Genomic DNA, 25,592 nt, shown 5'->3' on the forward strand with positions numbered 1-25,592 from the left:
AGGGATTTTTGCCATACGCTTCCATGAAGCTCTCCCCACCCATATGGAAAATCTGAGATTACTCCTTTTAGTTTCAAGTATCTGCCCTTCATGTCAAGGACAACTATTCAGACTTATTGAGGTTCTAACACCATTGCCTTATGTACATTGCTTTGAGAATGGTATCATTTGTTCTTGAAAATGCCAGCCTGGTTCATCTTTTCTTTGCTCTGTCATTGATGAGGATCTATTTGAATGAGCAACAACTTGACCCAATCCACATTTACTGTGAAGTAAGCCTACATGTTTTCCATTGCTGTTTAAAAATGTGTCAAAGAAATGGTGGCATCCAATCCAGTCGTCCCTTATGATAGATATGAAAATTACAAAATGATTCCCCTCACCCTGGGGAAAGTGCACAGCTATGCTGCAAATCTTAAACCAAGCACAGATGTGTTTAACTGATATGAATTCAAAACAAGAAACCTGAGTTATGTACTTCTATGACTGGGCTGAAGACTCTGGGAACAACGCACCTTCTGAAGGGACTCCTGGGCTGCAACTGACACTGGGCAGCATCCAACCGTGTCATTCTGCAAATGAAACTGGCTGAGCTCCTCTGAATCATTCCACTGTCCAAAGATGTGCGCACTGCATGCGTCGGCAGAGTGCGTGGCCCATTCCTGAAAGTTGTTGCATGAGCAGAACTTTAATTGGATTCTCCCCTCAATAATGGTTCAGAAAAGTTTCTGCTAGTGAAACATCGGTTACGGTAGCAGAATGACTTGGTTGGATAATGCCCAGTGAAACACTGTGAGGGTAAGAAGCATTTCCAGTGAACATCTGCCTGAAGAGTTTTCAGATGTCCTTGATAACAAGCTTGACACCCTCTTGCTAAGCCTCCTGCTAAGCAGAAAGAGGAGGGTGATTCCCTCGTCTCACAACATAAATGAAATTTCTTTTTTATCCCAAGAAATTGTGCTGTTTGTGCACACACTGGCCTTAAAAATGTTATCTGCTCCTATAAAACAAGGGCCAAGTTTGTGACCTAAGGGGACAAAATGGATTGGCAGGATTCTTATGCCTTCACTGAACGAACTTTTCTGCCCTGACAGCGAGCACCCAGTTGACATGGCTAAGATGACAAGAGACAGTTATCATGCTCTGTAAAATTTATTCAAGAGTTCTTACACAGCAACCTCAGGCACAATTTCATGCTACCATCCCGTCTAACAATTATTGGTAGTGCCACCATACTAAAATTGCTTGGCTTTATCTCAGAAGTAAATTGTGTCCTCTTACTAAGAGATACCCCAAGAAATATCCTGTTTTCATTTCTGTTTATCGAAATGAAACTTGTGTCTCGATGACGGGGGGGGGGGGTTGAGGGTTCAAGCCTGTGGGGGGACCATCTTGTCTACTTTACAGAATGTCACTACCCAAGTGATAGCAAGAACAATGGCAGGTGGCAAGAGAAGTGCATCTCACAACAGCCATATAGAACACTTGCCATCTATAATTACGGAAGAAGGTGCAAGAGGAAGACTCATGCTAGAAATCATGTCCAATCACTAGGAATATTGAAGTTGCTTTTATCTCCTATAGGGTTGCCTAGATTACATGCCAGAGGGTACTCACATCCCTTTAAAATCCCCCAGTTGGATTGTAGATAGCTTGCCGTACAGTTTCTGCTTGCCACATAGCAAAACAGGATCAATCACGGCAGATCGAGGAGCAAAGAGGCGAGCGTGAGTGCGGCCCCTGCTGTGTCAGGAGATTCTAAAAGGCATCCAGCTTGCATCCCTGCTCCCGTACACAGTACGGTCTCAAAAGGAATTGATCTGGCTGACATCATATCCTTGACAAGAGCGCAATCGCTTTATCCACTTGCAGCAATAAGCACTTGGTTCGGGCAGGTGTTTTTCTCTCTGCTGTCCTAAAAAGCTTAAGCAATATGGGATCTGCTCTCCAGGAAGGCCTGTAGCAGCAACCATCTGAACAAACATCCAGCGGATCTACTCATGAGTAAGCACCCCAGCCTACCAATACCCACAAGAGACTGGGGTGCTTTACCACTCCCAAGTTCTTTTGCTGCTTTTTGCCATTGGAAATGGCACGTGCGTTGTTAAAAAAAAAAAAAAAACTCAAATGCAAATAGTTCTGGGAGAAGACGGGATATATTGGTCCTCTTCCTTCTGAGCAAAGAATTTGGTAGCTGAGCAAATTCCTATACTCCAACATATAAAAACTAGCTGAACAGTAATGGCCTCCCATAAAGAAATCTGGGAATTGTAGTTCATGGCATAATACAAGAAATTCTTTGCTTAAAGCAACGCAAGCCCTTCTAGACGTACAGTTCCCAGGATTGCATGGTCAGGAAGCATGACTGCTAGCAAAGTTTGAAGCAGATTTGATAACCATAGTACAGACTTTTACCATTTGTTAGGCTTCCTCCCACCTTGCAGACTGGAAGTGGGGGACAAGAGAGAGAAAAGGCACATCAGTGGCTGTCATGATTTGGAGTTGCTGTGAGTGTGGAACACCAGCTCTGCACTGGAGAAAACCCTATTTAAGGTACAACCCCCACCCTCATCAATACTGGAGCAATGATTAAAAGCAATCATACCACTCCCTTCAAAAATGCAAAAAAGCAACAAGAGTGCTATTTTAAAAGGGCAAAATGCAGTATTACCCCAACTACAACCACCCACCCAAGTTGTGTTTTGTTTTATTTTTTACAAAGTACAGTACAAAAATAAAGATTTAAAAAAACATTCTTTAAAAAAAAGACATGGATCAGCAGCAGCATATCCTGAGACACCGGGACTTGTAACAACTGAAAAAGTGATGAGAATGAAACAAAGGCAGGAGGCAGAAGACGTCAAGCAAAAAGAGAGACACCAACTTGAAATGATGCAGAAAAGGGAAAGGGGCTGTTCATACATCAGGGCAAGCCACTGTGAGTTAATTCAAGCAGGGAGCTCCCTGATTGCAAATGCAAAATGATGGCCAGTGTCAAACCACGTGGGGGACAGAAAAGGGCATGCAGGGGAAGGCGTAATTGACAAGCCACCTACAATTCTAAAATGGTTTGTGGGTTGTGGGTGCTTTGTTAACCACGCCAACTGCCCACTCTTGCCGGGTACGCATGACACAACAAATAATGGTGCGCCCTGCTGTGGCTTGCAATCACAGCATGGGGTCGACACACAGCACAGAGCCTCTGTGGCTGAATTAACCCAAACGGCTTACTGTGGCATGTGAGCCAGGAATCTGACCACCGTCTGCCCACACATGGGGTATGAGACTATACGTTGCTCAGGCCACAGCTGAGGGCCAAGGAGTTTCCGCATCAGAAAGGAAAGGTGAGACTGGCATTTCCTAGACCCTCTAGCCTCTTACCACAGATGATGAGCCAAGGGAGAGCTGTGCCATGGTATCCCAAAACTTCCAGAGCAAAAACGAGGCGCTCCTACAGCCTGAGGAGGCAAAAGCTGAGGAAGAGGCCAGCATGCTTCCCTTGGGTGAGGAGCTCCCATGCAATCTCTGCTCCCATGAGGGAAATGGCATCTGTACAGAGAAAGGAAGGCAGACCGGGGCACTGCCAAGCATGCATGCCAGCAACTGTGCTTTGCCTTCCTAGGGGAAAGGGCAGCCATTCCGGGAGAAGAGCTCATGGATCTGGGATGATGAGTGGTAGCTACAGTCTTCCTCTCATTGGATTTCTAGCAGAAATCAATGGCTTTAAGGGCACTTAATGCTGTATTGGATTGCTACTAACACGTGGACTCTGCCACAGAAGCAGACTTCTTGGGAATCCCAATGTTAAGTTTCTAGATTTCAAGGTTATGAGACAAGAAGGGGAAGTGGGGAGGCTGACAAAGAGGGCCTGAGGAGCAACAAGCAGGGAATGTCAGGGCAGGTCTGGTGAGCTCTGCTGTTTCCTCACCAGCGGCTTCTTCGGGGCCCAGATTCTCCCTTCCACTCGGTTTTGACAGGCCACCGAGTTTGCTCTTGGCAATTCTTAGAATTAGTCATATTAAGCAGAATGTAAACCTGCATAGTTAATCATGAGCAGTAATTGTAGATTTCTGCAGGGCAGAATGTGGTTTTCTTTCTGATTTCAATGGAAGCAGCACTGTTGCCCGCTTTGGGAGGGCTCGTATCTGCTGAACTGGGGGAGCACAGGTGCCACACACAGAAGATGCCCAGACTCAGTCTCTGGCTTCTCCAGTTGGTATGATCTCAAGGAATTGAGGAGGGGAAGACTTCTAGCTGAAGCTCCACCACCAAGCACGTTGCATTTGACAGACTGAGTTGCTGCAAAGAGAGTTGCCTAAAACAACGGCATGTCTTTACATGTCACCACCCCAGCTCCAGAATTTTTCACCTTCTGCCCCAGGAACTGCAAGAGCAACCCTGGAAGACAAATCAGAGCAAGGAAGGGCCTGACACCATGACAGCCCCCCAGAAGAGCCCAACAGAGAGAACGGAAGGCTGCTGGTCACTTGCACAAGTCCGAGATGCAGAGGAGGGGTGGGAGGCAGAGGAGGAGGAAAAATCCAAGGCCATATGAAGCGTTCTGCTCATCATGCATATTGCAGCTATGAATGATCTTTTTTCTTACTCTCCTAAAAGCACTCACAGCCCCAACTCAGATTGGGACCGTCACACTCTGGAGGAGAGGGGTAAACATGCGCACTCCCCCTGCAAAATTCCAGCCTTGCCTCCAGACTCCAAATGGGGCTGCTTCTCTTTTGTTTAACCCAGGGGGGAAAACTGTGTGTGAGAGAGAGGGGGGGGGAGAAAGTGGGGAGGGGGAGGAGTTGTTGTTGTTCAGCCCCCTTCCTCCTGGAGCACCATGGTCCCTCCCCAAATCAGGGGCCCATGCAAGAGAAAGAAAACCTGCTGCACATAATCAGCAGGAAGTTTCCTTTGGCCACTGACTGGGGTAGAACACAGGATTCTCAGCACGGGAGAGGAAGAGGAAACCAGCACTTACAGGAAGGTGAGGCGTGAGGCAACCGGATTCACTGAGACAGGGACAGGGTAGAAAAAGCAGAAGCCAAGTGAGAGGAGCCCGCAACGGGCAGGATGCAACAGGAGGAAGAACCAGCAAAATCCTGGGAGGATGAACCTGCTGCCAATTCAGAGTTGTAGAAAAATGTAACGGTTTACACCTAAATGCACCAGCTGCCAGAAGGAACTGTTCTGCCCCATCTCTTGTTGAGCCTTGGCCACCCTGTACTGCTTGCCCCCTGCTGAAAGCATTCCCGTGCACCCCTCCCTTGGTGCAGGAGCTCTCACCAGAAGGAGGCAAAAGGCTTGGGGGGCTGGGCTTGATTGTCGGCATCCCTTTTCTCAGAGGTGTGCTGCACCTTTCTCACCCTGCTCCTCCGCCTCTGCTTCGGCTTCCTCCAGTTCTCGTTCCAGCTTGACTTCCTGCAGCTGCTCTTCTTGCTCCTTCTGCCCTTCCTCCTCCAGATTCTCTTCTGAGCTCTGCATCCCATCATGCAGTACCAAAACAAGGGGGGAAAAGTGGTGGGGAGAGGAAGGAAAGGCGGGAACACTTGTGAGACTGACTCGTGGTTATGCTACTTCATCCACACAGGCTTCACAAGCAGTGAGAATCCGGCTCTGCTAAGAACTGCAGTTTGAGGTTTAGGAAGCCGCTGTAGCATCGTGGCTCCTAGATTGAACTATAAATCAGGAAGTCCCCAATTCAAATGTCAGTTCTCCTGTGAACTCACCAGATAAACAACTCCCTTCTCCCTCAGCCTCCCTGTCTACAAGATATTTACGTGTATGGGGATAGTAGTATACATAACAATAACTTTTTTACAGGCTTCCTCAACCTCATGTCCTCCAGGTGCAATTCCCACTAACAGCCATACTAACAAAGGAGTCCAACGCATTTTGCAGGCAGCAAGTTGAGGAAGCTGTGGCAAGCATTACAACTAGATCACGAAAGTTACGTGCGCTGAGAACCTGAGAACTATTCAAAGGTCCAGTAATACTGATGTTCACTAGCTGTTGGCCTAGGTCTTGTTCCACAAAATTCAACTTGTTCTGGAACATACAGCTGCAGACCATCAAGTATACATCACCTAAGAAGATGGTCATTTGCTGATGAATGTGTGATCCTCATCTGCTACATCCTGGTATCTATCAAAGGAAAGGGTACCAAAACAGGCTGCTTGTCCCCACCCCTTTCTCTCTCCCCTGCCTTAAAAAGGGACAAGCACAGGTAAATGAAGTCATTTGCAAATGGACACAGACTTTGGAGCCAGATGTCAAACCTCCTCATCGAACAGGAAGGGATACCTCATGGCCCAAAGCAAAGGTGCCTGTCTTTAGCACATTGGCCATTTGGCATCTGGAAAGACAGCAGCCAAGAAAATGAGCAATTTAACACATGGGATGCTCATCTTTGCTCACCTTGACTTTTCGGCTGGGCTCAGGACACAGGGCACTGGGCGAGCCACACAGCTCCTTCGAGACCACACACAGGAACTCCGACTGGTCCTCATTCCCGTAATTATAGGATGACCCGATATTCACCAGCTGGAAAGCATAAAGGAGAGAATGCTCACGACTGCCAGAAGGGCAAAGCTATGTGCAACTGCCTGCTCTGACCACCTCACCTCATTGCTTATTCCATGTGTGTGACAGCCGCTGGGACCCAGTGAATTGAATTATCCTGCTTCTCTTGCTGAAGACACGCAGGCAGAGAGGAGCACTTGAGCTGAGCTGACCAGGGAAGCCCACCTCAACAGCAACAGTGGGCCACTTCAAGCTGGTCACATCTGGGAAGGAGCCGGAGCAGCAGGGTGGCAGGGAGAGCGACATAAGGGAAGACAGGCTGCCGGAAGGTGTGCAGGAGGGCAGAGAGGGGACTGCTGCCACGACAGACACTGGAGGAGTGCCCCACCCAAGCCGGGAGAGCTGAGCATCCCCAGGGGCAACCCTAGGAAGATGGCAAGTGCATCAAAACTTGGGCTTAGTTCCCGCCTCCCACCCCCCGAGGGACCTGAAGAGTCCCAGCCACTGCTCGATCTGGACAGCAACTCCCCTAGAAATGGGGCGACATCCATTGAAGGCAAACTTTGAAGTACTGCCACTTGGAAGGCCAGTATTTCTAAAGCGGGGAGGGGAACATGGACATGTTTTAAAGACGGGAGGGGAAATAATTTCTGACCCTAAGTTGTAAGTGCTGTGACTCGAGGAAAATGGCTTATAATAAAAAGCTGACTGCACTTACTTGTGGACTTGTGTAATTATGGAGGCCCTGGAACAAGGTGGGTTTACCAGGCCCCGCTGGGGGTCCCACTCACTGGGTGAATGACGACGAAAGGTCTAGACTTTAAATGGGGAGGAGAAGGGATGGGGTAATGGGCATGGCAACTATGTAAGGGAAAGGGAACACAATGCAAGCAAAAACACCTTGCATACATTGTTTTCCATAGGAATGAATGAATCCATCAATGCTGGGGGGTTTTCAGTTTCAGCCTTTTTTCAGTCCTTGGTGTGCTTCTTCATCAGTTTGCATGCTCCTTATAAAAGTCCATGTGAAACTGCATTGGCAATTTTGTGAGCATCTCTCCTAATAAGCCATTTTAGGTTATTAGGAGCTTTGCTTCATGCATACAATTTTTTGTAAGTGATTTCCCCTTATTTAATTTGCATTTGCGCTTTCCCCACAAAAATATGGAGAATTTTGTGCATTTTGTGAACAATTTCCCCTAACACACGCATCAGTATTTGGAGAACCATACCTCAAAATTATGAGAAGCACAAGCAAGGGCAAATGACTATGTTCCGGTTCACGTAGTTATTTGGCAAGCATGAATCTGGCATGGTTTTATCAGAATGTGGACTGGACAAACCTCTGCCCCCCTCTTATGGTGGCCCTGCAATCAGGAATAGCAGCTTCCCATGTCGGACTGAAGCTATTTTTAATGCACAAGGTACAACCAACTCATGTAAAATCAAACAAAACTGCTTTGCGGAAGCAGCTGAGATAGGAATGAATTCTGGAGCCAGCAAACTAGAACCTTCCAAATGTTTTGGACAACAATTCCCATCAATCTCAGGCAGGATGGCCAATGGAAGTGAGTTATGGGACTTGTTGTCCCAAACATCTGGAGGACACTAAGCGGCTTCTGCATCTTCCCCTATTATCACAAAACCGTGCAAAATGGAAGCTATGATGTACCACAAGCCAGCTTGAGCGTTTTGTTTTTAAAAGGCAGCAGAGGAGTTAAAAAAGACAAATTTAGACTTTGTCTAAATACTGCTCTAGTACATTTTGTTTGGGTAAGATTGGGAATACTGGAAATGTAAACACACACATTTTTCAATTCTAAAGAAAGCTCCATTAACAATTTATGGCTGCAGTCTCATGCATTCTTACCAGAGAGAGTCCCAGTGCAAGCAAGGGCACTTACTTTTGAGTAGACATGCACAGATTACATTAGATGCATCCTACCTGGCAAACTTACACATGTCTATTCAAGAAAGAAGCCCAGGGAGTTCAATGGGACTTGCATGCAGGTAAGCCATGTATGTGTGTCTTTGTGTTCCTGTGCATGCACCTCTGAAGTGATCAACTATACGTGTGTCACCCAAAAATAGCCCCAGGGACAGGTTTGATGTGACTGCAGGTCCTTGTTCTGTCCCGAAGAGGCCTATGGGCCTTTCTATAACCTGCTATTGTCCCTGTCCAGAAACTGTATTTATGGTTCTTTGTTGTGTGAGTGAATATTCTCAGTCCTTAAAGCAGCTGTTCCCGATTTAAAGACCCCAGACATGGTCAGACTACAACTCCCACCATCCCCAACCATGTAGCTTGGGATCATGGGAATGTGTGGTGCACTGTTTGAGCATGACCCAGCCCTTCCTGCACACCTGTTCAAAGCGCCATCCATCTGACATGGTGGAAACCATCTGGGTGAGCTCCTCCTCTTGACACTGCAGCACCCGGTACACGTGCTTTGGAGGCACCTAGAAGCAGCACGGAAAATGACAGGCAGGAGCCAGACAAGAATGGATGTGCCCCCCTTGGCAGGTTCCTCATTAGCGAATGATGCCGACCGGCCTTGCTTTGCACCCTCAACAGCGGGTAACAACAGGGAGTGCTCCAGCACATCAAAGGTGGGGTGATCACTACATGTTGGCACACAGGGTGCATGTGCATGGCTTGAAAGCTAGAAGCCTTTGGCGTTAGGGTCTGAACTCAGCAGTAGAACGCTCTGTACACAGAAGGCTTCTGCTTGCAGGCAGGCAGGCACAGCTGGGAAAACCCTTGGAGAGCTTCTGCCAGCCTGGAATGAAGAACCATAATACTTCCAAGGGGCAACAGCAGCCACACCTGTGACATCAGGGATGGAGAGCTGCCTCTGGCATCACTGGGTACCAGGGATCCACATTTGTTCGGGCATCGCCTTCCCATCGCAAGGTCCAGCTAAGCCCCATGACCAAGATCCATCTGGCTCGGCATACCTCTTGCCTTTCCCCATTGGGGAGAATACAGGGACAGGCAAAGAATTTGGCAGAAACGCAGCTAGCAATTCTCCAGCCTCCACTTCTCCCAGAGAATGGCTTCACCCCTGCCCCATGCCTTCTTCCTCCACTGGGGACAACAAAGAACAGGTGAAGCCCTTGGGACACAATCCTTCTTCCCAACCTCTGCCCATCTCCCTGAGCCCCCATTAGCCTCCAAGCTGAGGGCAGGGTCTGGGAAGGGGAACATCTGGGGCCCACAGAGGGTGCTCAAGGCTATATGCACCAGGTGGGAAAAAATAACTCCACAGGCCAGAAAATTCCTCCTACCTGGTACAGATAACACTGAGCCAGATGAGCAACCTAAGGTGCAACCCCATGCATGTTTAGACAGAATGCTCAAAGGGAATGCTGGGAGTTGTAGGACTTGTTTGTGTCTAAACATGCACAGGATTGCATCCTGGGTCTACTTCCAGTCTGTAGCAGTTTTGCATGTATTTAAGTATAAGCCCATTCCTTCCAATTTCCACATCAATCTGCAATTTTTGAAGGAAAAAGCCCTGCAAAAATTGGCATTCATTTCTTCCACATTGGCTCTCCACATGCTCTTTTGCTAATATTTAATACATTATTTCTACATTTTAATATTTAATTTAATACAGTTAAACATAATGTAAAAGAGCCAGTAAATATACACACTTTTTAAGCTGAGAACTGCTGCAGTGGGATTCTAATGCATGCATTCATCTGGGATGGGCAAATTAAGTTAAAATTTGCATCATACACAGCTTTGCATCATCATCATCCTTGGCTTCCTATGTAAATCATTCTTTCAGGCCTCCCACGCCTCTCACAGGAAGGCAGCATGTTGGAGTGGGAAGCACTGAGCAGGCTAGAGATTGATTCAACATAGCAATGGGACCCTCACTTGCCAGCAGAGGCCTTGCTTCATGTGTGGAAGGTCGTGAGTTCAATCCCCACCAGCACTTTCAGTTAAAAGAACTGAGCAGCAAGTGAAATGAAAGACTTCAAACCAAGAGCCCCTGCTGTTCAAAATATAAACTTTGACTGGATTCAGATGACTTGATACTCCAATCGCAAGGGCTGAGTGTGGGTCGTTCTTGAAATGTGGGTTGTTCATGAAACATGTGTTATCATGTCTGCACCCAGTTATGCCAGCAAGCCATGGCTTACTAAGCATAAACAACCCATGAAGAGAATCCATAGTTGCTTGCCAGATTTTGAACTGTGGGCTGTTCAGCATGATTTTTAAAACTTGCTATAATGCACAGCTTAACAGCAACCCATTCTCAACCCTTGAGTATGGGTTATTGTGTTTTCTGAACCCAGTCACTGGGACAAGTAGCCTGAACCTGGGTCAAGACATTTCTGTTTGGAAGGCAAAGCCCCTTTCAAGGGCCAGACATTGTGAACACTTCCTTTTAATCTCATGCTCCCTGATCTCCCCCTCCCCACCTCCCATATTCTCTCACTTTGCAAGCATTCCTAGTGGATTTCAAGAGCATCCCTCCCAACAATTATCCTTTTATCCTTTTCTGTTTTGCTATTAACACAGTAACCCAGGATCCGGGATAGCAAGCACTCAGAGATGAAGCCTTAAGGGATTCAATCTGTTCCTAAAAGGATGCCCCACTTTCTCAGTTCTGCAAGATTTACTGATCATCGATGCTCACGCAGCAGCCCTTTCAGGGAAACGGCATGCCTCGACTGCAGTCTCCCTTCTCTTTCTCTTCCTCTCACAGACATATATTGCTTACTATAATGACATCTCTAAGTGGCTGGACAGAACCTTCCTCAACCTGGAGCTTTCCAGAGTGCTGACCTACAGCTTCCATTATCCCCAGGATGCTCATGCAGTCTGAGGCTAGTGGAGCCTACAGTTCCACATAACTGGAGCATGCCAGGTTGTGGAAGGCTGATCTTATGCATGTAGTTCTCCAACTCTTTTTCCTCCCATACACCTTCTGCAGCCACACCCACCACACCTGTGTTATAGTGTAGTCCTTTTCCTCCAACCTCTCCTTGATTAGTCTGATCAGAGACCCGATGTTGTAGAATTCAGCTTCTTCCAAAATCCCTTGAAAGAGCACAAAAGACAGAGAAGTGAGCTGCCATATGGTCATGCTGCTACAGGTAAAAATATGAACATTTTGTTATCATAGTCATTCTATATTTAGGAGACTTGTACTAAGCCAGAATTCAACTTCCCGGGAATCATATCTTTTTTCTTTAAAAAGAAAACACAGTTCCGGACTTCTGATGATCAAGTAGATCTTTATATATGTGGGCAACAGTTGCTGAAATCTCAAATGCCAAGGAGTTTGTTCGATAAGGTTTCCAAAACATGAATGACGCTTCAGTGCTCTGCAGAGCTCGCCGCTCCTCCCCACATCTTGCAAAATGAGTGCCGTTGTGCAAAATGGCAAATGCCACAAAGTAAGTCCCGCCCTTTCTGTCTTTTGTTGCCGGCTGGGAACTTTGTGCAGGCATAGTGGGGAGTTCCTAAGGCACGCTGCTCCATGTCAAGTGGGAGCTCAGACAAAGGATTCCATCCAAACAGTCAGCTCTGCGGGACCATACAGAGAGCTACCCTGTTGAATGCTGGCCGCAGCTGGGAAGCCCAAGGCATAAACAAGCAACAGCCCTGTTCTGCCCACATGGTTTTCTTCAGCATCTACTGCTTGGATAAAGTTATCACAGTGCCTAAAAGTAGACCTGTCAACCATGAATTAAAACTCCTGTACTGACCACAGCAGCCATACATTTGCAATCATGGTTTTTTGGTGATTTCACCAGCCATGCAATCATAAATAACCCAAGTCCAAAAATGCTCCATCTGAGACTCAGGAAAGCATCTGCCAGTCGAAAGAGGACGTCTGCAGAATTTGTAAGCACCAAATCAAACAGAGCCAGCCAGGAGATATGCAAGTCTCTTGTCTTGTAGCAAAGACAGACAGGGTGGGCCACCACTGAGCAATGTTCAAACGGACTTGTGACAGTCCCCTTGGCTACGGTGCTCAAGGGTGACACGTGTGGAGAGACGTAGGCGTGATTGAGGTAGGAGGCCCCCACTGGTACTACAGACTCTATCACAATACAAAGCTTCAACTTATGGGTCACAATTATTGAAAGGGGCATCAAGCAGGTAACACTGGACCAGAAAACCAGTGGTCTGAATGATGGTTGAAATACATATTACATTAATTCTGCTGTATCCAATGGAGCATGTTTTTCTTTACCTTTCTTCTTTTTAAACTCTCAGATAAGCGTACACAGCTCCAATTTGGACTGGACCCACACACTGCATACTGGAAAGGGAGGACGGAAGCCTCCCCCTCAAAGATACATACTTGTTCCCCAAATCCCCACCACCACTGTGGATTAAAAAGAAAAAAGCCTTGACTGACACCAATGGATCCTCTGTCTTATTTAATACCCCTCATCCCTTATTAAAGAAAAATTTGGGGGGAAATGGGGGAAGTTTAATCCTCCCTTCCAGTGCACGACAGTCTCAATCTGAATCAGGGCTGCATGAACCTACTGCGGAGTAAAAGAAATATTACATATTAACCAACTGATAAGTTGTTTGCCTCTTCGCAATAATCCGTTGCAGGGACTAGATAACCAAAATTGTTAAGAAGCAAGATTATAAATCTATGAACCACTTAAGCTTAAAAATAAGCATTCCCTCTATATCCTCTGTGGAGAAGGAAAGAAATATATATTTCTTGGTCAACTATGTCTCAGCCACGACTACCTCCATCTGTTAGAGAAAAGCTAAGCAGCTGCCAATGCAATGCTGCCAACAAAGAAGGCAAATGCAGTTTTACAGCATATCATTTAGGAGGGGGAAGCCACAGAGATGAAAAAGTATGAATGCAACTGCACCCAGTAATCTAGGAAGCTTCGCAGATATCAGTTACACACTCTTAAGTGCAAAGAAGAGTTATATGCACATGAAAAGAACCAAGTACCAAAGATGGAGATTATGCTTTGAAAATATTTGGAGGTCAGGGGAAGAGATGCTCCTATTGAAGAAGATCTAGTTTGGTTAAATTGAGTCTGTGAAGGGGAATGAATCAAGTGTCCCAGTATTAAATTTAAGCTTAATCAAGAGAAAACAGTTCGCTTTCTTTAAAAATGTGATTTCAGAATTAAGATATATACAAGAAGGAAGCACATCATTAAAACACATATAAATGCTGACTTCCTGTTAGCGAACAGTGACCATACAAAAATAAAATCAGATCTAGATCATAATGGCCGGAAGGCCCACAAGCAGCCCGACCTCAGAACTGCACTTCACCCTGAGAGCTACTCCTCTCCACGCCCCAACCCTGCTCCAGCAAAGCGAGGTCATTCTTTTCCTGTCATTGCTCCTAGCAAGGAAAGAACAAGCTGTAACAGGAATCCTGGGACCTGTGCAGATGTGTCTGTATGCCTGGGCACCCCCCACCCCCCTCCAAGCCAGCATCACATACAGCCCTTGGGCAGGAAAGGTGTTGCATCCATGCCGTAAGCACACAATAATGCTTCACCCCTTCCACATCGGTGATAATATCATTCTGCAGGATTAAACTAAACTGGCTCTATTTTAAATACATTAAAAAAAGGAAAAGGATGGCTACTGACTTGGAATTTATCATTCCAAATACCATACATCTTTCAATAAATTCTCAAGCATCTGATTTGCCTATGCATGAATACAACAGGTATTATGCAAACACTGAATATATACCATATACTGAAAACACAGTCTGATGGAGAGGTGATCCCAATTCCTATTCTAGTAAGAAACTATAGACACTTTTACAGCAATGAATAGAACAAACTCCTACTTTCTATAAAATCCTTAAGATAATTCAGCATTAGCAGTACTCTTGCAAGATCAACGAGTCTCCACACTGCTAACAGCACAATATATCTAGAAGTAATCTTAAAGAATCTCTAACCTGCCAGTTGCACAACATAAACAGGATTCTGTGTCAAAAAGGAGAAAATGGTTCTGTGTACCCAAGCTATCCAAAACTCCAACAAAGCCATACTAGAGTAAAAAAGTCTAGAGAAAGGGGATATGGGAAGTGTGGATTAGCGAGGTGCAAAAAGGGCACAAATAAGTAACTCATGAAGGATTCTTCCCATTCCAGGATGATACGCCCATGCCCTGGATTAACAGGTTGTATTTCCCTGCAGCATCACTGATAAAGTTCAGCCACTTATCTCATGATGTATTCTTGTTAACTTTGTTCTTCAAATGATTCTTCTGGGTGGCTGTAATCCAGCAGCAGGCAGAATTCTGGCTTGTTAGATCCATCCACTTTGGATTTTATTAAACCCATGCAATATCCATCAACAAGAACCAGGTATAAAGGATATGCATTCACAATTAAAGAAAAGGGTGCGTCAGAGTGTGGGAATTTGGATTTAGTACAAAACCTATTAATTTTAAAAAATTACTATAGGAAATAATCATCACCATAGAAAGAGAGGAAGTGAAAGGGGACTGAGGGAAGGCCTCCAAAGCAGGCCGTCTTGCCCCACACATCTGGAGAGGGAAATTCTGAGTGGGATGCTGTGAACTGGTGTCCTGCAACAGCCGGGGGATGAACACAATGACCTCCAACTCTGCTATTCTATGATCCTTCTGGAATTTCCTTGCTGCAAAGAGGAGGCTATGGTGAGTTTTGGTCAGGGAGCAGGGGCTAGAGATATTTGTGGCTTCTCCACTTTCACAGGGGTCCTGTGCTCTAACCCCCATGAATGTGGAGGGCTGACTTACATACAAATTTGACTGAAAGACAAATTTCCGTTTTCTCAGCAACAGAACAAATTTGTAACCTGGAGACTGACTGTACCAGGACTGACTCAATCTTGCAGCCTACTAAAGCTCACCACTGATTACCCTATGTTCTTTTCAGTCCGTTAGTCTAATTTAGAAAGGAAAAGCCATTTAGTTCTTGCTACTATTCAGCACTCAGGTATCAAAAACACTTGTCAGTCTAGTGCAAGAGACCAACAGATCTTGACCTAGCCTCTCCCCATTCCTGTACTTCTCACAGCATATGTCTGGAAGCATGGGGCCACATGATCTTATTCTATGGAATGAGACTTATTCCTTTGGAATACTTTGAGAGCATTCCTTGTGGAAGGCAATGATTTCAGACAGACCTCAGATAACCTTTGAGGCCTATCGTTATCCCTTAAGTTACTCCACTCCAACAAGGGAGGCTGAAACAGATGTTCTCCCTCTGTCTCTAAAGGTGATGCACCCACTTGGGCATAAACTTCATTAAAAAATCATCACAGCAGCCACACTGCTGTGGTTCCTACTCCAATTGCCATGCTGGAATAGCCTTCAGGATGTCAGCATGAGATGTAGCTCCTTGCAACACAGGCAAATAAAAATTTGCCTTTCCCCTTGTCAGTCTGTCATTATTTGCATCTGCCTCCTCCCCAGAGGTGCACGTGACCTTTGCTAGCATGCAGTGGGATAGGCTCTTAATGAACCCACAGAGGAATCTGAACAATGCCTAGGAACAAGAAGTCTGTTATTAGCCAGAACCCGCCACCTTAGCTGAAACGTCATGCCTTGCAACATCTCCTTCTCCCTTCTCAGCAAAACTAGATGAATAACAAGCGTTGGCTCCTAGGAGCTAGAAATGCACTGAAGGGGGAGATCAAGAAGCAGGCTTCCCTACATTGCCACAGAAGGCTACTGTTGTCCTCAGTAAAGTAACCTTTTCCTCTCCCACCCATGTACACCTCCCAGATACAGACTGGGGATAGCGCAAGAAGTTGTGCTATGAGTTCACAGTGTCATGATAAGATGCTGTGATATAAGATGCACACACCAAACCACCTATCAGTAACTTCCTGCTCACAGAACACAGTTCGTCCCGTGCAAGCATGTTCTTATTTTGCAATTAAGATGATCTTAAAGGCAAGCGTTTTAGAAAACAACTCCTTTCTGATTTCCTCATTTCCCCTCCTTCCCCACTCCATGAAGAAGGGAAGCCATTAGGAACAGAAGACCACCACAGATTACTGGGGTTTTGGTGTCAAAAACCAATCTTTTCATTCCCACTCAACCATAAAGCCAACTGGTCACTCTGAGTCAGCCACAGACTCTCAGCCCAACCTATCTCACTGGGTTGCTGCTGTGGGAATAAGATTGAGAGCAGGAGAAGAATAATACAAACTACTTGGAGTTCTTTAAGAAAGAAAAAAGGCAAGATACAAATCTAGTAAGTACATGATCAACCAATAAAAACAAGATAGGCCACAATGATCGACCAGCTGCACAGTGTAGATTCATCTGAACCATGAGCACTTGGAATAAGGGCTAAACCTTTCTATTTTTAGAGGCTGTGGAATTTCCCCTTCTTACTAAGAGTACAAAACTTTAAACATTTCAAGACAAGAACAAGTATATTCTCTGGGATTAAAGCATACTGTCACAGAATAATATATTTGTTCTTTTTAGAATACTATAAACAGAACAACTGCAAATGTTGACATATCCTGCACATGTCAGGGAGGTAGTCTTTTAGAAGAAGACAACAAAGAAGGAAGAGGAGCAGAAGAAGTAGCAAAATAAGAACAAGCAATAGCACTGCATTTAGGGTGGATGTTAGTAGCATGGCAAGAAAATCTTTCCTTTGGGACTGTAATTTCGCAGTTTGTAGGATACCTGCAGGCTTCCTCAACCTGTTGTCCTCCAGATGTGCTCGGATAAAACAACCATTGTCCCCATGCTGGCTAAGAGTAATGTAAATTGTACCCCAACATTAATGGGGTGCCTCAATTTGGGGAAGGCTGGACTGGTTCACCCAGATCTTAAGCATCAGGTCAGCTCACAACCTCTGAATACTCATTTCCTTCCACTGCCTTTCAAACAACAGACAATCACTGTCTAGGTGTTGTAACTTCCAGATCTGAAGGCTTACCTTCCTCAGCCATATCTTTATCCAGTACTAACTTTCCATGTCGGAGGAAATTTAGAATTGGCCCAAAATACGTTGGATCCCGATCGATGAGGTATGCACCCGTTTCATCCTAACAGGGAAAAATGCAAAGAACAGAGTAAATCCTGTCTCACGACATTTTAGAGTGTTTTAAGAGTTTCAGCAAGCTTGTGGATTGGGGTGATCAGGTAGACACTAATGTGGCTCACAGCTAATCCATATCCATGCTTTGCCTACTGAATTTTGGGTTGTTATAATGTGTGAAAGTGGCTGTGCCAACAAACTGTGGTTTGCTTACCATGAACAACGCAGAAAGAGAACGTATGATTTGTTGCTGAATTTGAATGCAGGGTGGCTTTAACCATATTATGTGTGAAACCAGAACTGTGGATTGTATGTGGCTAGACACTGCAGGCAAAAGCAGTAATAAACAAACAAAATCGTTACTATACATGCCAGTACTATAGTGTCACAAAAGCATTTGAGATACAGGGATGGAGGGGGTATAGGACGAAGGAAAGATACAATCCAGGGATTGGAAAAAAACACACAAACTACAGTTTGTTCAATTGCCTGCCAGAGGAACCTCAGGCAGGGTAATGAACCACCAGTTAAATCAACCATGGGCTACCTTTGTGTGTGAAACAGTCCATTGTGTTCCAAATGGCTTTTGACAAAATCCCTAACCAAAACATCATCAGTGGTCTGGGAACCAGTGACCAGGAATAAATGGCTATAAGAGTATCACAGAATTATAGATTAGTAGAGCTGGAAGGGGCCAAGAAGGTCATTGCCTTTTGGTACTGTCCATGGGGTTTTCGCAACTAACAACAACAACAACAAAGGTCATTGGGTTCAATCCTCTGCTGTTGCAGGACACCAATTTACACCATTGCACTGGTATCCAGACTTTTTTTTTTCATGTCTCTAGTGCAGGAGAGCTCACAACCTCTCTAGGCAACTGGTTCCACTGTTGTCTTGCTAAAACAATTTCTCTGAGTAGGATTGTTCCAAATTTTTTATTGGGAAGACTGGCACTTTCTAACTTGTTCATCAATGATCTCTTAGAATGAAAAAGGCAGAATGCTGGGGAACTACTGTATTCATGTGCAGCTTGTGGCCCATAGGCATCTGTTTGGTCACCTGTAAAATTTGAAAGTAGAAATTTTAAAATTAAAAGTTATGTTTTTGTTTTCTCTCTGGGTGTGATGAAATATTCTTTCAGGCTGCATTCATATATGCAGCTACTTGGGAGTAAGTCCAATTAAATTCACTAGGACTTACTCCTGAGTAAACATCCATAAGATTATGCAGAAAGAACCATTAGCCATACTGGCTGGGTAGAAATCATAATACAAAACAGCGGGGCAGAAGTCAGCTATTTAAACCAGCCCTAAGACCACACCAGGTACCAGGCTAAACTTAATTTCCAGGCTGTGCCATATTAGCCTTAAGTCTACCTTGGAGACAAGAGTTTGCCCTAAAAACTTGGCCACTCTGGGTTCTTGCCAAAGACAACAGTTCCATAGCTTTTGTGACTCTTTGTCTATCAGTTTCTATCAGGAAGTTGTGCATGTTCAAGATAAAAAAGCACCGAACAACAAAATCAGCTGTCAGGGGAATTTATCACTACTCAGAAACACAGACGCCCCAGGAGAAACCAATAGCAATAAACACGTGCAACGGCTTGGTGCCGGACTTTAGTTCTACTTAGACTAATCCCACTGAAATCAGTGAGGCTAACATATGTTCCATTGCTTTCGATAGGTCTGCTCTAAGCAATGCTGAAGATGGATGCAACTCAACACATCTCAAATATATTTATTTCTTTTCGAACTCGGTGTGCCTCCAGTTCAATTCCCTCCCATACTACGGACACTTCCCTAGGATTAGCTTCCTTTAAAAAGGCTTAGGGAGTAGTTCTACTCCTGTTAAACCAAGAAAAAGTCCCACAACTCCCAGTATTCCTCAGGACAGCCGCTGGTTGAGGATTTAGGACTTCTTCCTGTCTCAGTCAGCATAGGATTGCGCTCTTGCGCGTACTGCCGTTCCGGCCAGTCCCTTCCACATTTCCTGGATGCAAGGCAAAGAGATCCTAAAACTAATCGCAGGGTCCTGTGGAGCTCTTTGCCAGCAAAGCTGCTGCGTGTGACTTTGCAAAAACTGGATGCTTCTCACGAGCAAGGCTTGACCACTGCCGGCGAGCGAAAACGGGGGAGACGTGGCGCCCGCGCACGGCTACTCCACAGAAGCCGCAGCGTCCGAACGGGGCGAGTCCTTTGCCCGCCTCTCCTGCCCCGGCGCGGGTGGTCGCGCAGCCGAGCTTCGGCGGCTCACCGGGACGCGCACACGCTCGCGCGAAACTGAGCCGCTTACCCGATCCGACGGCAGCTCCTCTCCCTGGCACAGGCGGCAGAGGAAGGATTTCTGCTCGCGGCACAAGGTCTGCCGGGTGGTTAGGAAAATCGTGCCCCCCACATTCAGCCTCACCCACTTGCTTCGGCTTCCGGGGGATAACGGCTGCTGGCAGCTCTCCCACGCGTAGGAAGTAGCCTGCGCCTTCTCCCCGCGGTCCATCCTCATCTCCCTCGCTCTCTGAGCGTCCCTCCTACTTTCAGAAAAAACAGGCGGGACGCAAACTGCAGGTGCTGGCTGCGCTGGAGGACTCTGGGACTTGTAGTTTTGGCAAGGCGAGGCCGCCTTTCTTCAAGTTGAGGAGCCGTGGCTTTGGTGTGTTTTGAGCAAGTTGTGCGTACAGACCACTCGGGACTGACGAGCGCTGGCTGTACTAGCTAGAACTTCATAATGGAACACTGCTCTGCACCACTTCCGCGAACAAAGAAGAGCCAGGCTAGCTCAGGCCAAGGGTTCATCCAGTCCAGCCTTCTGTTCACAGTGCCAACCAGCTATTCACAGCTGTTGGACATGAGCACCATAGTACCCAGGTTCTCCAGCAAATGGTGTACTCCTCTGTCACTGGAAGTTGCATATCGCCAGCGAGGTTATTAGCCGCTGATAGCCTTCTTCTCCCCAGGTTAGCCTTTCTCCAGTCCCCTTGCCCAAACTGCCCAAATTAGAGGCCATCAGTACATCCCACTGAAGTGAATGCCACAGTTTAATGATGCACTGTGTAAAGAATCCATTTCTGTGTCCTGTATTTGTCTCCCTTTCCAGTTCCTCTACATCATGCAGAATTCTGTATGTCTCGATCATTACCTGCCTTTTTTCTAATCTAAACAATCTGGATGTTGCAATCTTTCCTCAAAGTGGACTGTTGCAGCCCTTTGATCACTTGACTTGCCCTTTTCTGTGCCTTTTCTAACTCAGCAGTAGCTTTAGGTGCAGCGACCAGAGCTCTACACAATATTCTAACTGTGATTTCACCATAGATTTGTATAATGGCAGCACAGCACTGGCAAGTTTCTTCTCAATGCCTTTACTGATTATGCCTAACATGCAGTTTGCTTTTTTCACAGCAGCCACACAAGGGCTGACCTTTCCAGCGAGCTGTCCGTCATAGCCCCAAATGACCTTTCTTGGTCAATCACTGCTAGCTCAAATCCCATCAGTTTACACTTGAAGTTGGCATTGTTTGCCCCAGTGTGCATCACTTTAATGATGTTCTCAACCAGTTTACCTATGCAGATGTTAAGCTAACTGGCCTGCAATTTCCCAGATGCTCCCTGGATCCTTTTAAAAAAATGGTGTTACTTTGCCATTCTCTGGTCCTCTGGTACAGAGGCTGATGTTGCATATTTTTGCAGGAAGGTCAGCAATTTCATAATTTGAGTTCTTTGGGTTCTTTTATTATCTAGACCCAGTGATTTATTATTTTTCAGTCTGTCAGAAAGGTTGAGAATTTCATCTTTTGTTACCAATGACAAGCCTGGTCTTGGTCCCTCAGCCTCTCTACCTGACTACACATATTCAGCAATATCTATGCGTCCTTTTTCCCTGCTGTGAACAGTAAATGGAAAAAATTTATTCAGCTTCTCTGGAATCTCCTTATCTTCCTTCAGTACCACTTTAACTTCATTATTATGCAACTGTCTGATTGCCTCCCTAGCTAGTTTCCTGCTTTTGATTTATTTAAAAAATTCTTTGCTGTTAGCTTGATGTTGCTAGAGATGTGCTCCTCCAAATGTTTTATTGCATTTTTTATTATCTGCTTGCCTCCCTTGTGCCAGTCGGTGCTTGCATTTGTTCTTATTTGGAGAAAATTTCAGTTTTCTGAAGGAAACCGTCTTTCTTCGAATTGTTTTCTTGACTCTGCTCATTGCCTCTGTTGCTGACCTCTTAGACTTGGTGCTACATTTCTGAAATGGTGGTAGATATATGATCTATCTCCGTTATTGTATTTCTGGGTAATTTCCAAGCATTTTGAAGGGAGTGAAGCCCCTTTCAGCTTCCTTTTTATCAGTTCCTTCATTTTAGAGACATTTCCCCTTTTGAAGTCAAAAGTCACTGTTTTGGACCTCTTTGCCAATCTTCCACTCAAATGTTTATTAAATCTGATAGTACGGTGGTCAGTGTTTCCAGTTGATTCAATAGTCCATCTTGTACTAGGTTTGGGGCAGCACCACCAAGGATTAAATCCAAGACTGCCTCCCCTCTGGTCAGTTCTGTGGCAAATGTTGTGACGGCCACCAGCTGCTCTGAAAAGAGATTTGACAAATTCATGCAGGAGGCTGTCACTGTAGGGTATATGCTACCTTCAGTATCAGAGGCAATAAGCCTATGTACCCCAATTGTTGGGGAACATGGGCAGGAGGATGCTGTTGCACGCATGTCCTGCTTGTGGTGTCCTGTGAGCAGCTGATCAGTCACAATGGGCACCGAGTGCTGGACTAAGCAGACCATTGGTCTGCTCTGGCTCATCCTGTGCTCTTCTGCAAGCTTTTTGATCACAGCTTATTTCTCACAGTGTGCATGTGGAAGGACTGCATTAGTGGTCACTTTTATGTTACTTCACAGCCTAACAGTGCAAACTCTAGACACATGTATTTTGTCTGTTGCAGCAGAAACAATGACAAACCTGGTTTCAATTCCCTTTGTTACTATGCTGGACAGGCCTGCCTGTGGCTAAATTTTCTTTCCAATACTGTTGTACTATTGCCATGTTTTGCAATTGCAGCAAGATGACCCAGAATCTTCTTTTTCTGTCTTACATGCAGTTGTTTCCCCATTTGCAGGACAGAACTGGTCAGGACAGGGCAATAGTTTCTCAAAGAAGTTACGTAACGTGGCTGTTGGTTACTCATCTGGCTCAAGGATTACTCTCCATCACACACGTAAACCCGCTCTTAAAAGCAACACCCTCCTTCATCCATAGTCACAAGTTTCCATTCTGATAATCAGTTGCTTGTCCTTAGTTATTTTAGTTCAGTGCTTTCCAAAGCACAGGCAAGACTTCCTTTGGCAGTATAAAAAATTACAGAGCCAAACGCTCCTTCTGATCCTGACCAGTAGGTGCTTTGTTTAAGCCAGTCTTTCCTGACCTGGTGCATGCTGGGAGATGTAGTCCAACACATCTGAAGGCTGTCAGGATGAAGAAGCCTCTCTTAAACTGAGCTGAGAAACCCTTTCAATACCATTGGCCCAGAAACAGCATGCTCTCAACTAGCCGACTGTGTGCCCTGTGTCAATTTTAAGACAACCACCCAGCCTTCTAGGTTTGCAAATCTATTGTTTTCTTAAGATGCATTCACAAGCTTATTTGGAAACTACCCACTTTCTTTTGCTTGTTGCTGTGAACTACTTCTTTTTTAAGTTGTATGAGATAGTGTATTCTAAAAAAACTTTTATTTTTTCTCTCTCTTGTTTGTTCTTCCTGGGAAAGGAGTGTATGAATGAGAAATAGGAAGACTCTGATACACAAAGCTGCACAAGGAAAGGGTCAGGGACTCATCCCCCTTCATGTCCTACTTCTGGGGTTCCAAGAACCTGGCTGATCATGTTGTGGAGGGGATGCTGGACTGGATGGATGCTTGTTCCATGTTCTTATATTTCCAGGTAAAATGTGCCAGCACCACTTGTCTAGTATAATCTCAGTGGAAAGGTTCAGCAGCAAGCCTCCCGTGTGCTAGTGGCTGGGCTATGAAGGGATGCGGTAACCAGGCAGACAGCTGGAAAAAAGGCAGAGAGCCAGTGAGGTGTGGTGGTCAGAGTGGTGGACTGTGACTCTGGAGATCCAGGTTACAGCTCCCCCTCAGCTGTGAAACTCTCTGGGAGCTTTTGGTCAGTCACTTTCTTTCAACCCAAGCTACATTGGTTGCTGGCAGGATAAAATGGGGAGGAGTCAGATAATGCACGCCAACTTGGGGTCCTTGCAAAAAGAAGAAAAGGCAGGGTATAAATAGAGAAAAGAAATAACATTAGAGTCAGAATAGATGTGAACAAACAGTAGAGATGAGAAATGATAGTCATGAATAGTGTCATATATCACTGCTAAGAAAGATGAGAACCACCAGCCCAGTCCGAGGCTTCAAAGGAATACCAGTTCCGAATTTGCTGGGAAATGGTATAGCATCATTTAGATGTGCAGTCACTTGAACCATTTCCCACTGATGGCCTCATCACATCCCATAATAGTTATTCATATTATAGCAGCCTTGCTATGCATGGTACTTTTCAGGGGACAAAAGGGCAGGGCCTGACCCAAAGGGTTAATCATCTGTAATCAGACACAGAAATGAAGACGATCGGAAGGGATAAGCTTGGGAAGAACATGAGTTATTTCATTTACAGGGACTTTGGTCTAGCTAGAGTAGTGCTGCCTTTTCCAACGGAGTATTACCCAGAGGCTTTCGACCAGTGGTGGCGAACCTATGGCACACATGCCACAGCGGACACACAGAGCCCTCTCTGTTGGCACACGAGCAAAGCCCCCCCAGCATCTCGTCAGGAACTGAGCATCGGAAAACAGCGCACATGGGGGCCATGCACAAGCTCGGAAGGAAGTGGCAGCACCAGGCAGTAACATCACGAGCACCGACTCATTAGCCGTGACTCGTCGGAGCATCCGCATGGCCAGTCAGTGTGCTGCCAAGGACATATATATATATATATTTGCTTTGCACTGGCTGTGAGGTATTTTTTTAAACTAAAACCTCAGTTTTCAGATTTTATTGTAGTGTTGGCACTTTGTGATGAATAGGTGAGTTTTGGGTTACAGTTTGGGCACTCAATTTCTCAAAGATTCACCATCACTGGGTTAGGGTTAGAAAAACAAGGTGTCCTAGTATGATTTTGATGGTTGGGATGTGTTTAGAATGGGCAGAAATGATGAGCAGCGCAGAAAAAGCTACTCAAGGAAGGCTTTTTCAAAATCGCATTACTTTCAATGGAAACTTACCCCTCTAGTAGGGTTAGGGGTGGGCACCAGGGTAGGGTTAGGGTTAGAAAAAGGAGGTGTCCCAGCATGATTTTGATGGTTGGAATGTGTTTGGAGTTAGCAGAAATGATGAGCAGCGCAGAGAAAGCTACTCAAGGAACTCTTTTTCAAAATCGCATTACTTTCGATGGAAACTTACCCCTCGATGAGGGTCAGGGGTGTGCACCAAGGTAGGGTTAGGGTTAGAAAAACAAGGTGTCCCAGCATGATTTGGATGGTAGATATGTCCTTAGAACGGGCAGAAATGATGAGCAGCGCAGAGAAAACTACTCAAGGATGGCTTTTTCAAAATCGCAGTTTTTTCAATGGAAATTTACCCCTCTAGTAGGGTTAGGGCTGTGCACCAAGGTAGGGTTAGGGTTAGGAAAACGAGGTGTCCCAGCATGCTTTTGATGGTTGAAATGTGCTTAGAGTTAGCAGAAATGATGCGCAGTGCGGAAAAAGCTACTTAAGGAACGCTTTTTCAAAATCACATTATTTTCAATGGAACCTTACCCCTCTAGTAGGGTTAGGGATGTGCACCAGGGTAGGGTTAGGGTTAGGAAAACAAGGTGTCCCAGCATGATTTTGATGGTTGGAATGTGTTTAGAGTGGACAGAAATGATGAGCAGTGCAGAGAAATCTACTCAAGGAAGGCTTTTTCAAATTCGCATTATTTTCAATGGAACTTTACCCCTCTAGTAGGGTTAGGGGTGTGCACCAGGGTAGGGTTAGGGTTAGAAAAACGAGGTGTC

General features: G+C 45.6%; 1 protein-coding gene across 1 annotated transcript; it reads right to left on the reverse strand.

Moving 5' to 3' along the window:
* Positions 1 to 1,136: 1,136 nt before the first annotated feature.
* On the reverse strand, positions 1,137 to 20,054 carry KCTD17 (potassium channel tetramerization domain containing 17). Its single transcript, XM_044441171.1, has 6 exons — positions 19,842 to 20,054; positions 17,448 to 17,556; positions 11,487 to 11,578; positions 8,887 to 8,982; positions 6,418 to 6,543; positions 1,137 to 5,478 (listed from the first exon to the last, which is right to left on the reverse strand). Exons 1-6 carry the CDS (start codon positions 20,046 to 20,048, stop codon positions 5,341 to 5,343), a joined length of 768 nt encoding a protein of 255 aa, XP_044297106.1. The 5' UTR covers positions 20,049 to 20,054; the 3' UTR covers positions 1,137 to 5,340.
* Between the last annotated feature and the right edge of the window lie 5,538 nt (positions 20,055 to 25,592).

This window comes from Varanus komodoensis, unplaced genomic scaffold (assembly GCF_004798865.1).
Source record: "Varanus komodoensis strain SLA01 unplaced genomic scaffold, ASM479886v1 scaffold39, whole genome shotgun sequence".
NCBI classification, from domain to species: Eukaryota; Metazoa; Chordata; class Lepidosauria; order Squamata; family Varanidae; genus Varanus; species Varanus komodoensis.

What these genes read in the sequence shown, in the direction of transcription:
- KCTD17 (XM_044441171.1), bottom strand. Translation starts at nt 20,048, where the DNA reads ATGAGGATGGACCGCGGGGAGAAGGCGCAGGCTACTTCCTACGCGTGG. An exon ending in ATGGATGGCGCTTTGAACAG is followed by an intron (nt 6,544 to 8,886) that starts GTGTGCAGGAAG and finishes TATGCTTTCCAG; the next exon opens with CTGGTGAATATCGGGTCATC. An exon ending in AGCCCAGCCGAAAAGTCAAG is followed by an intron (nt 5,479 to 6,417) that starts GTGAGCAAAGAT and finishes GATGGGATGCAG; the next exon opens with AGCTCAGAAGAGAATCTGGA.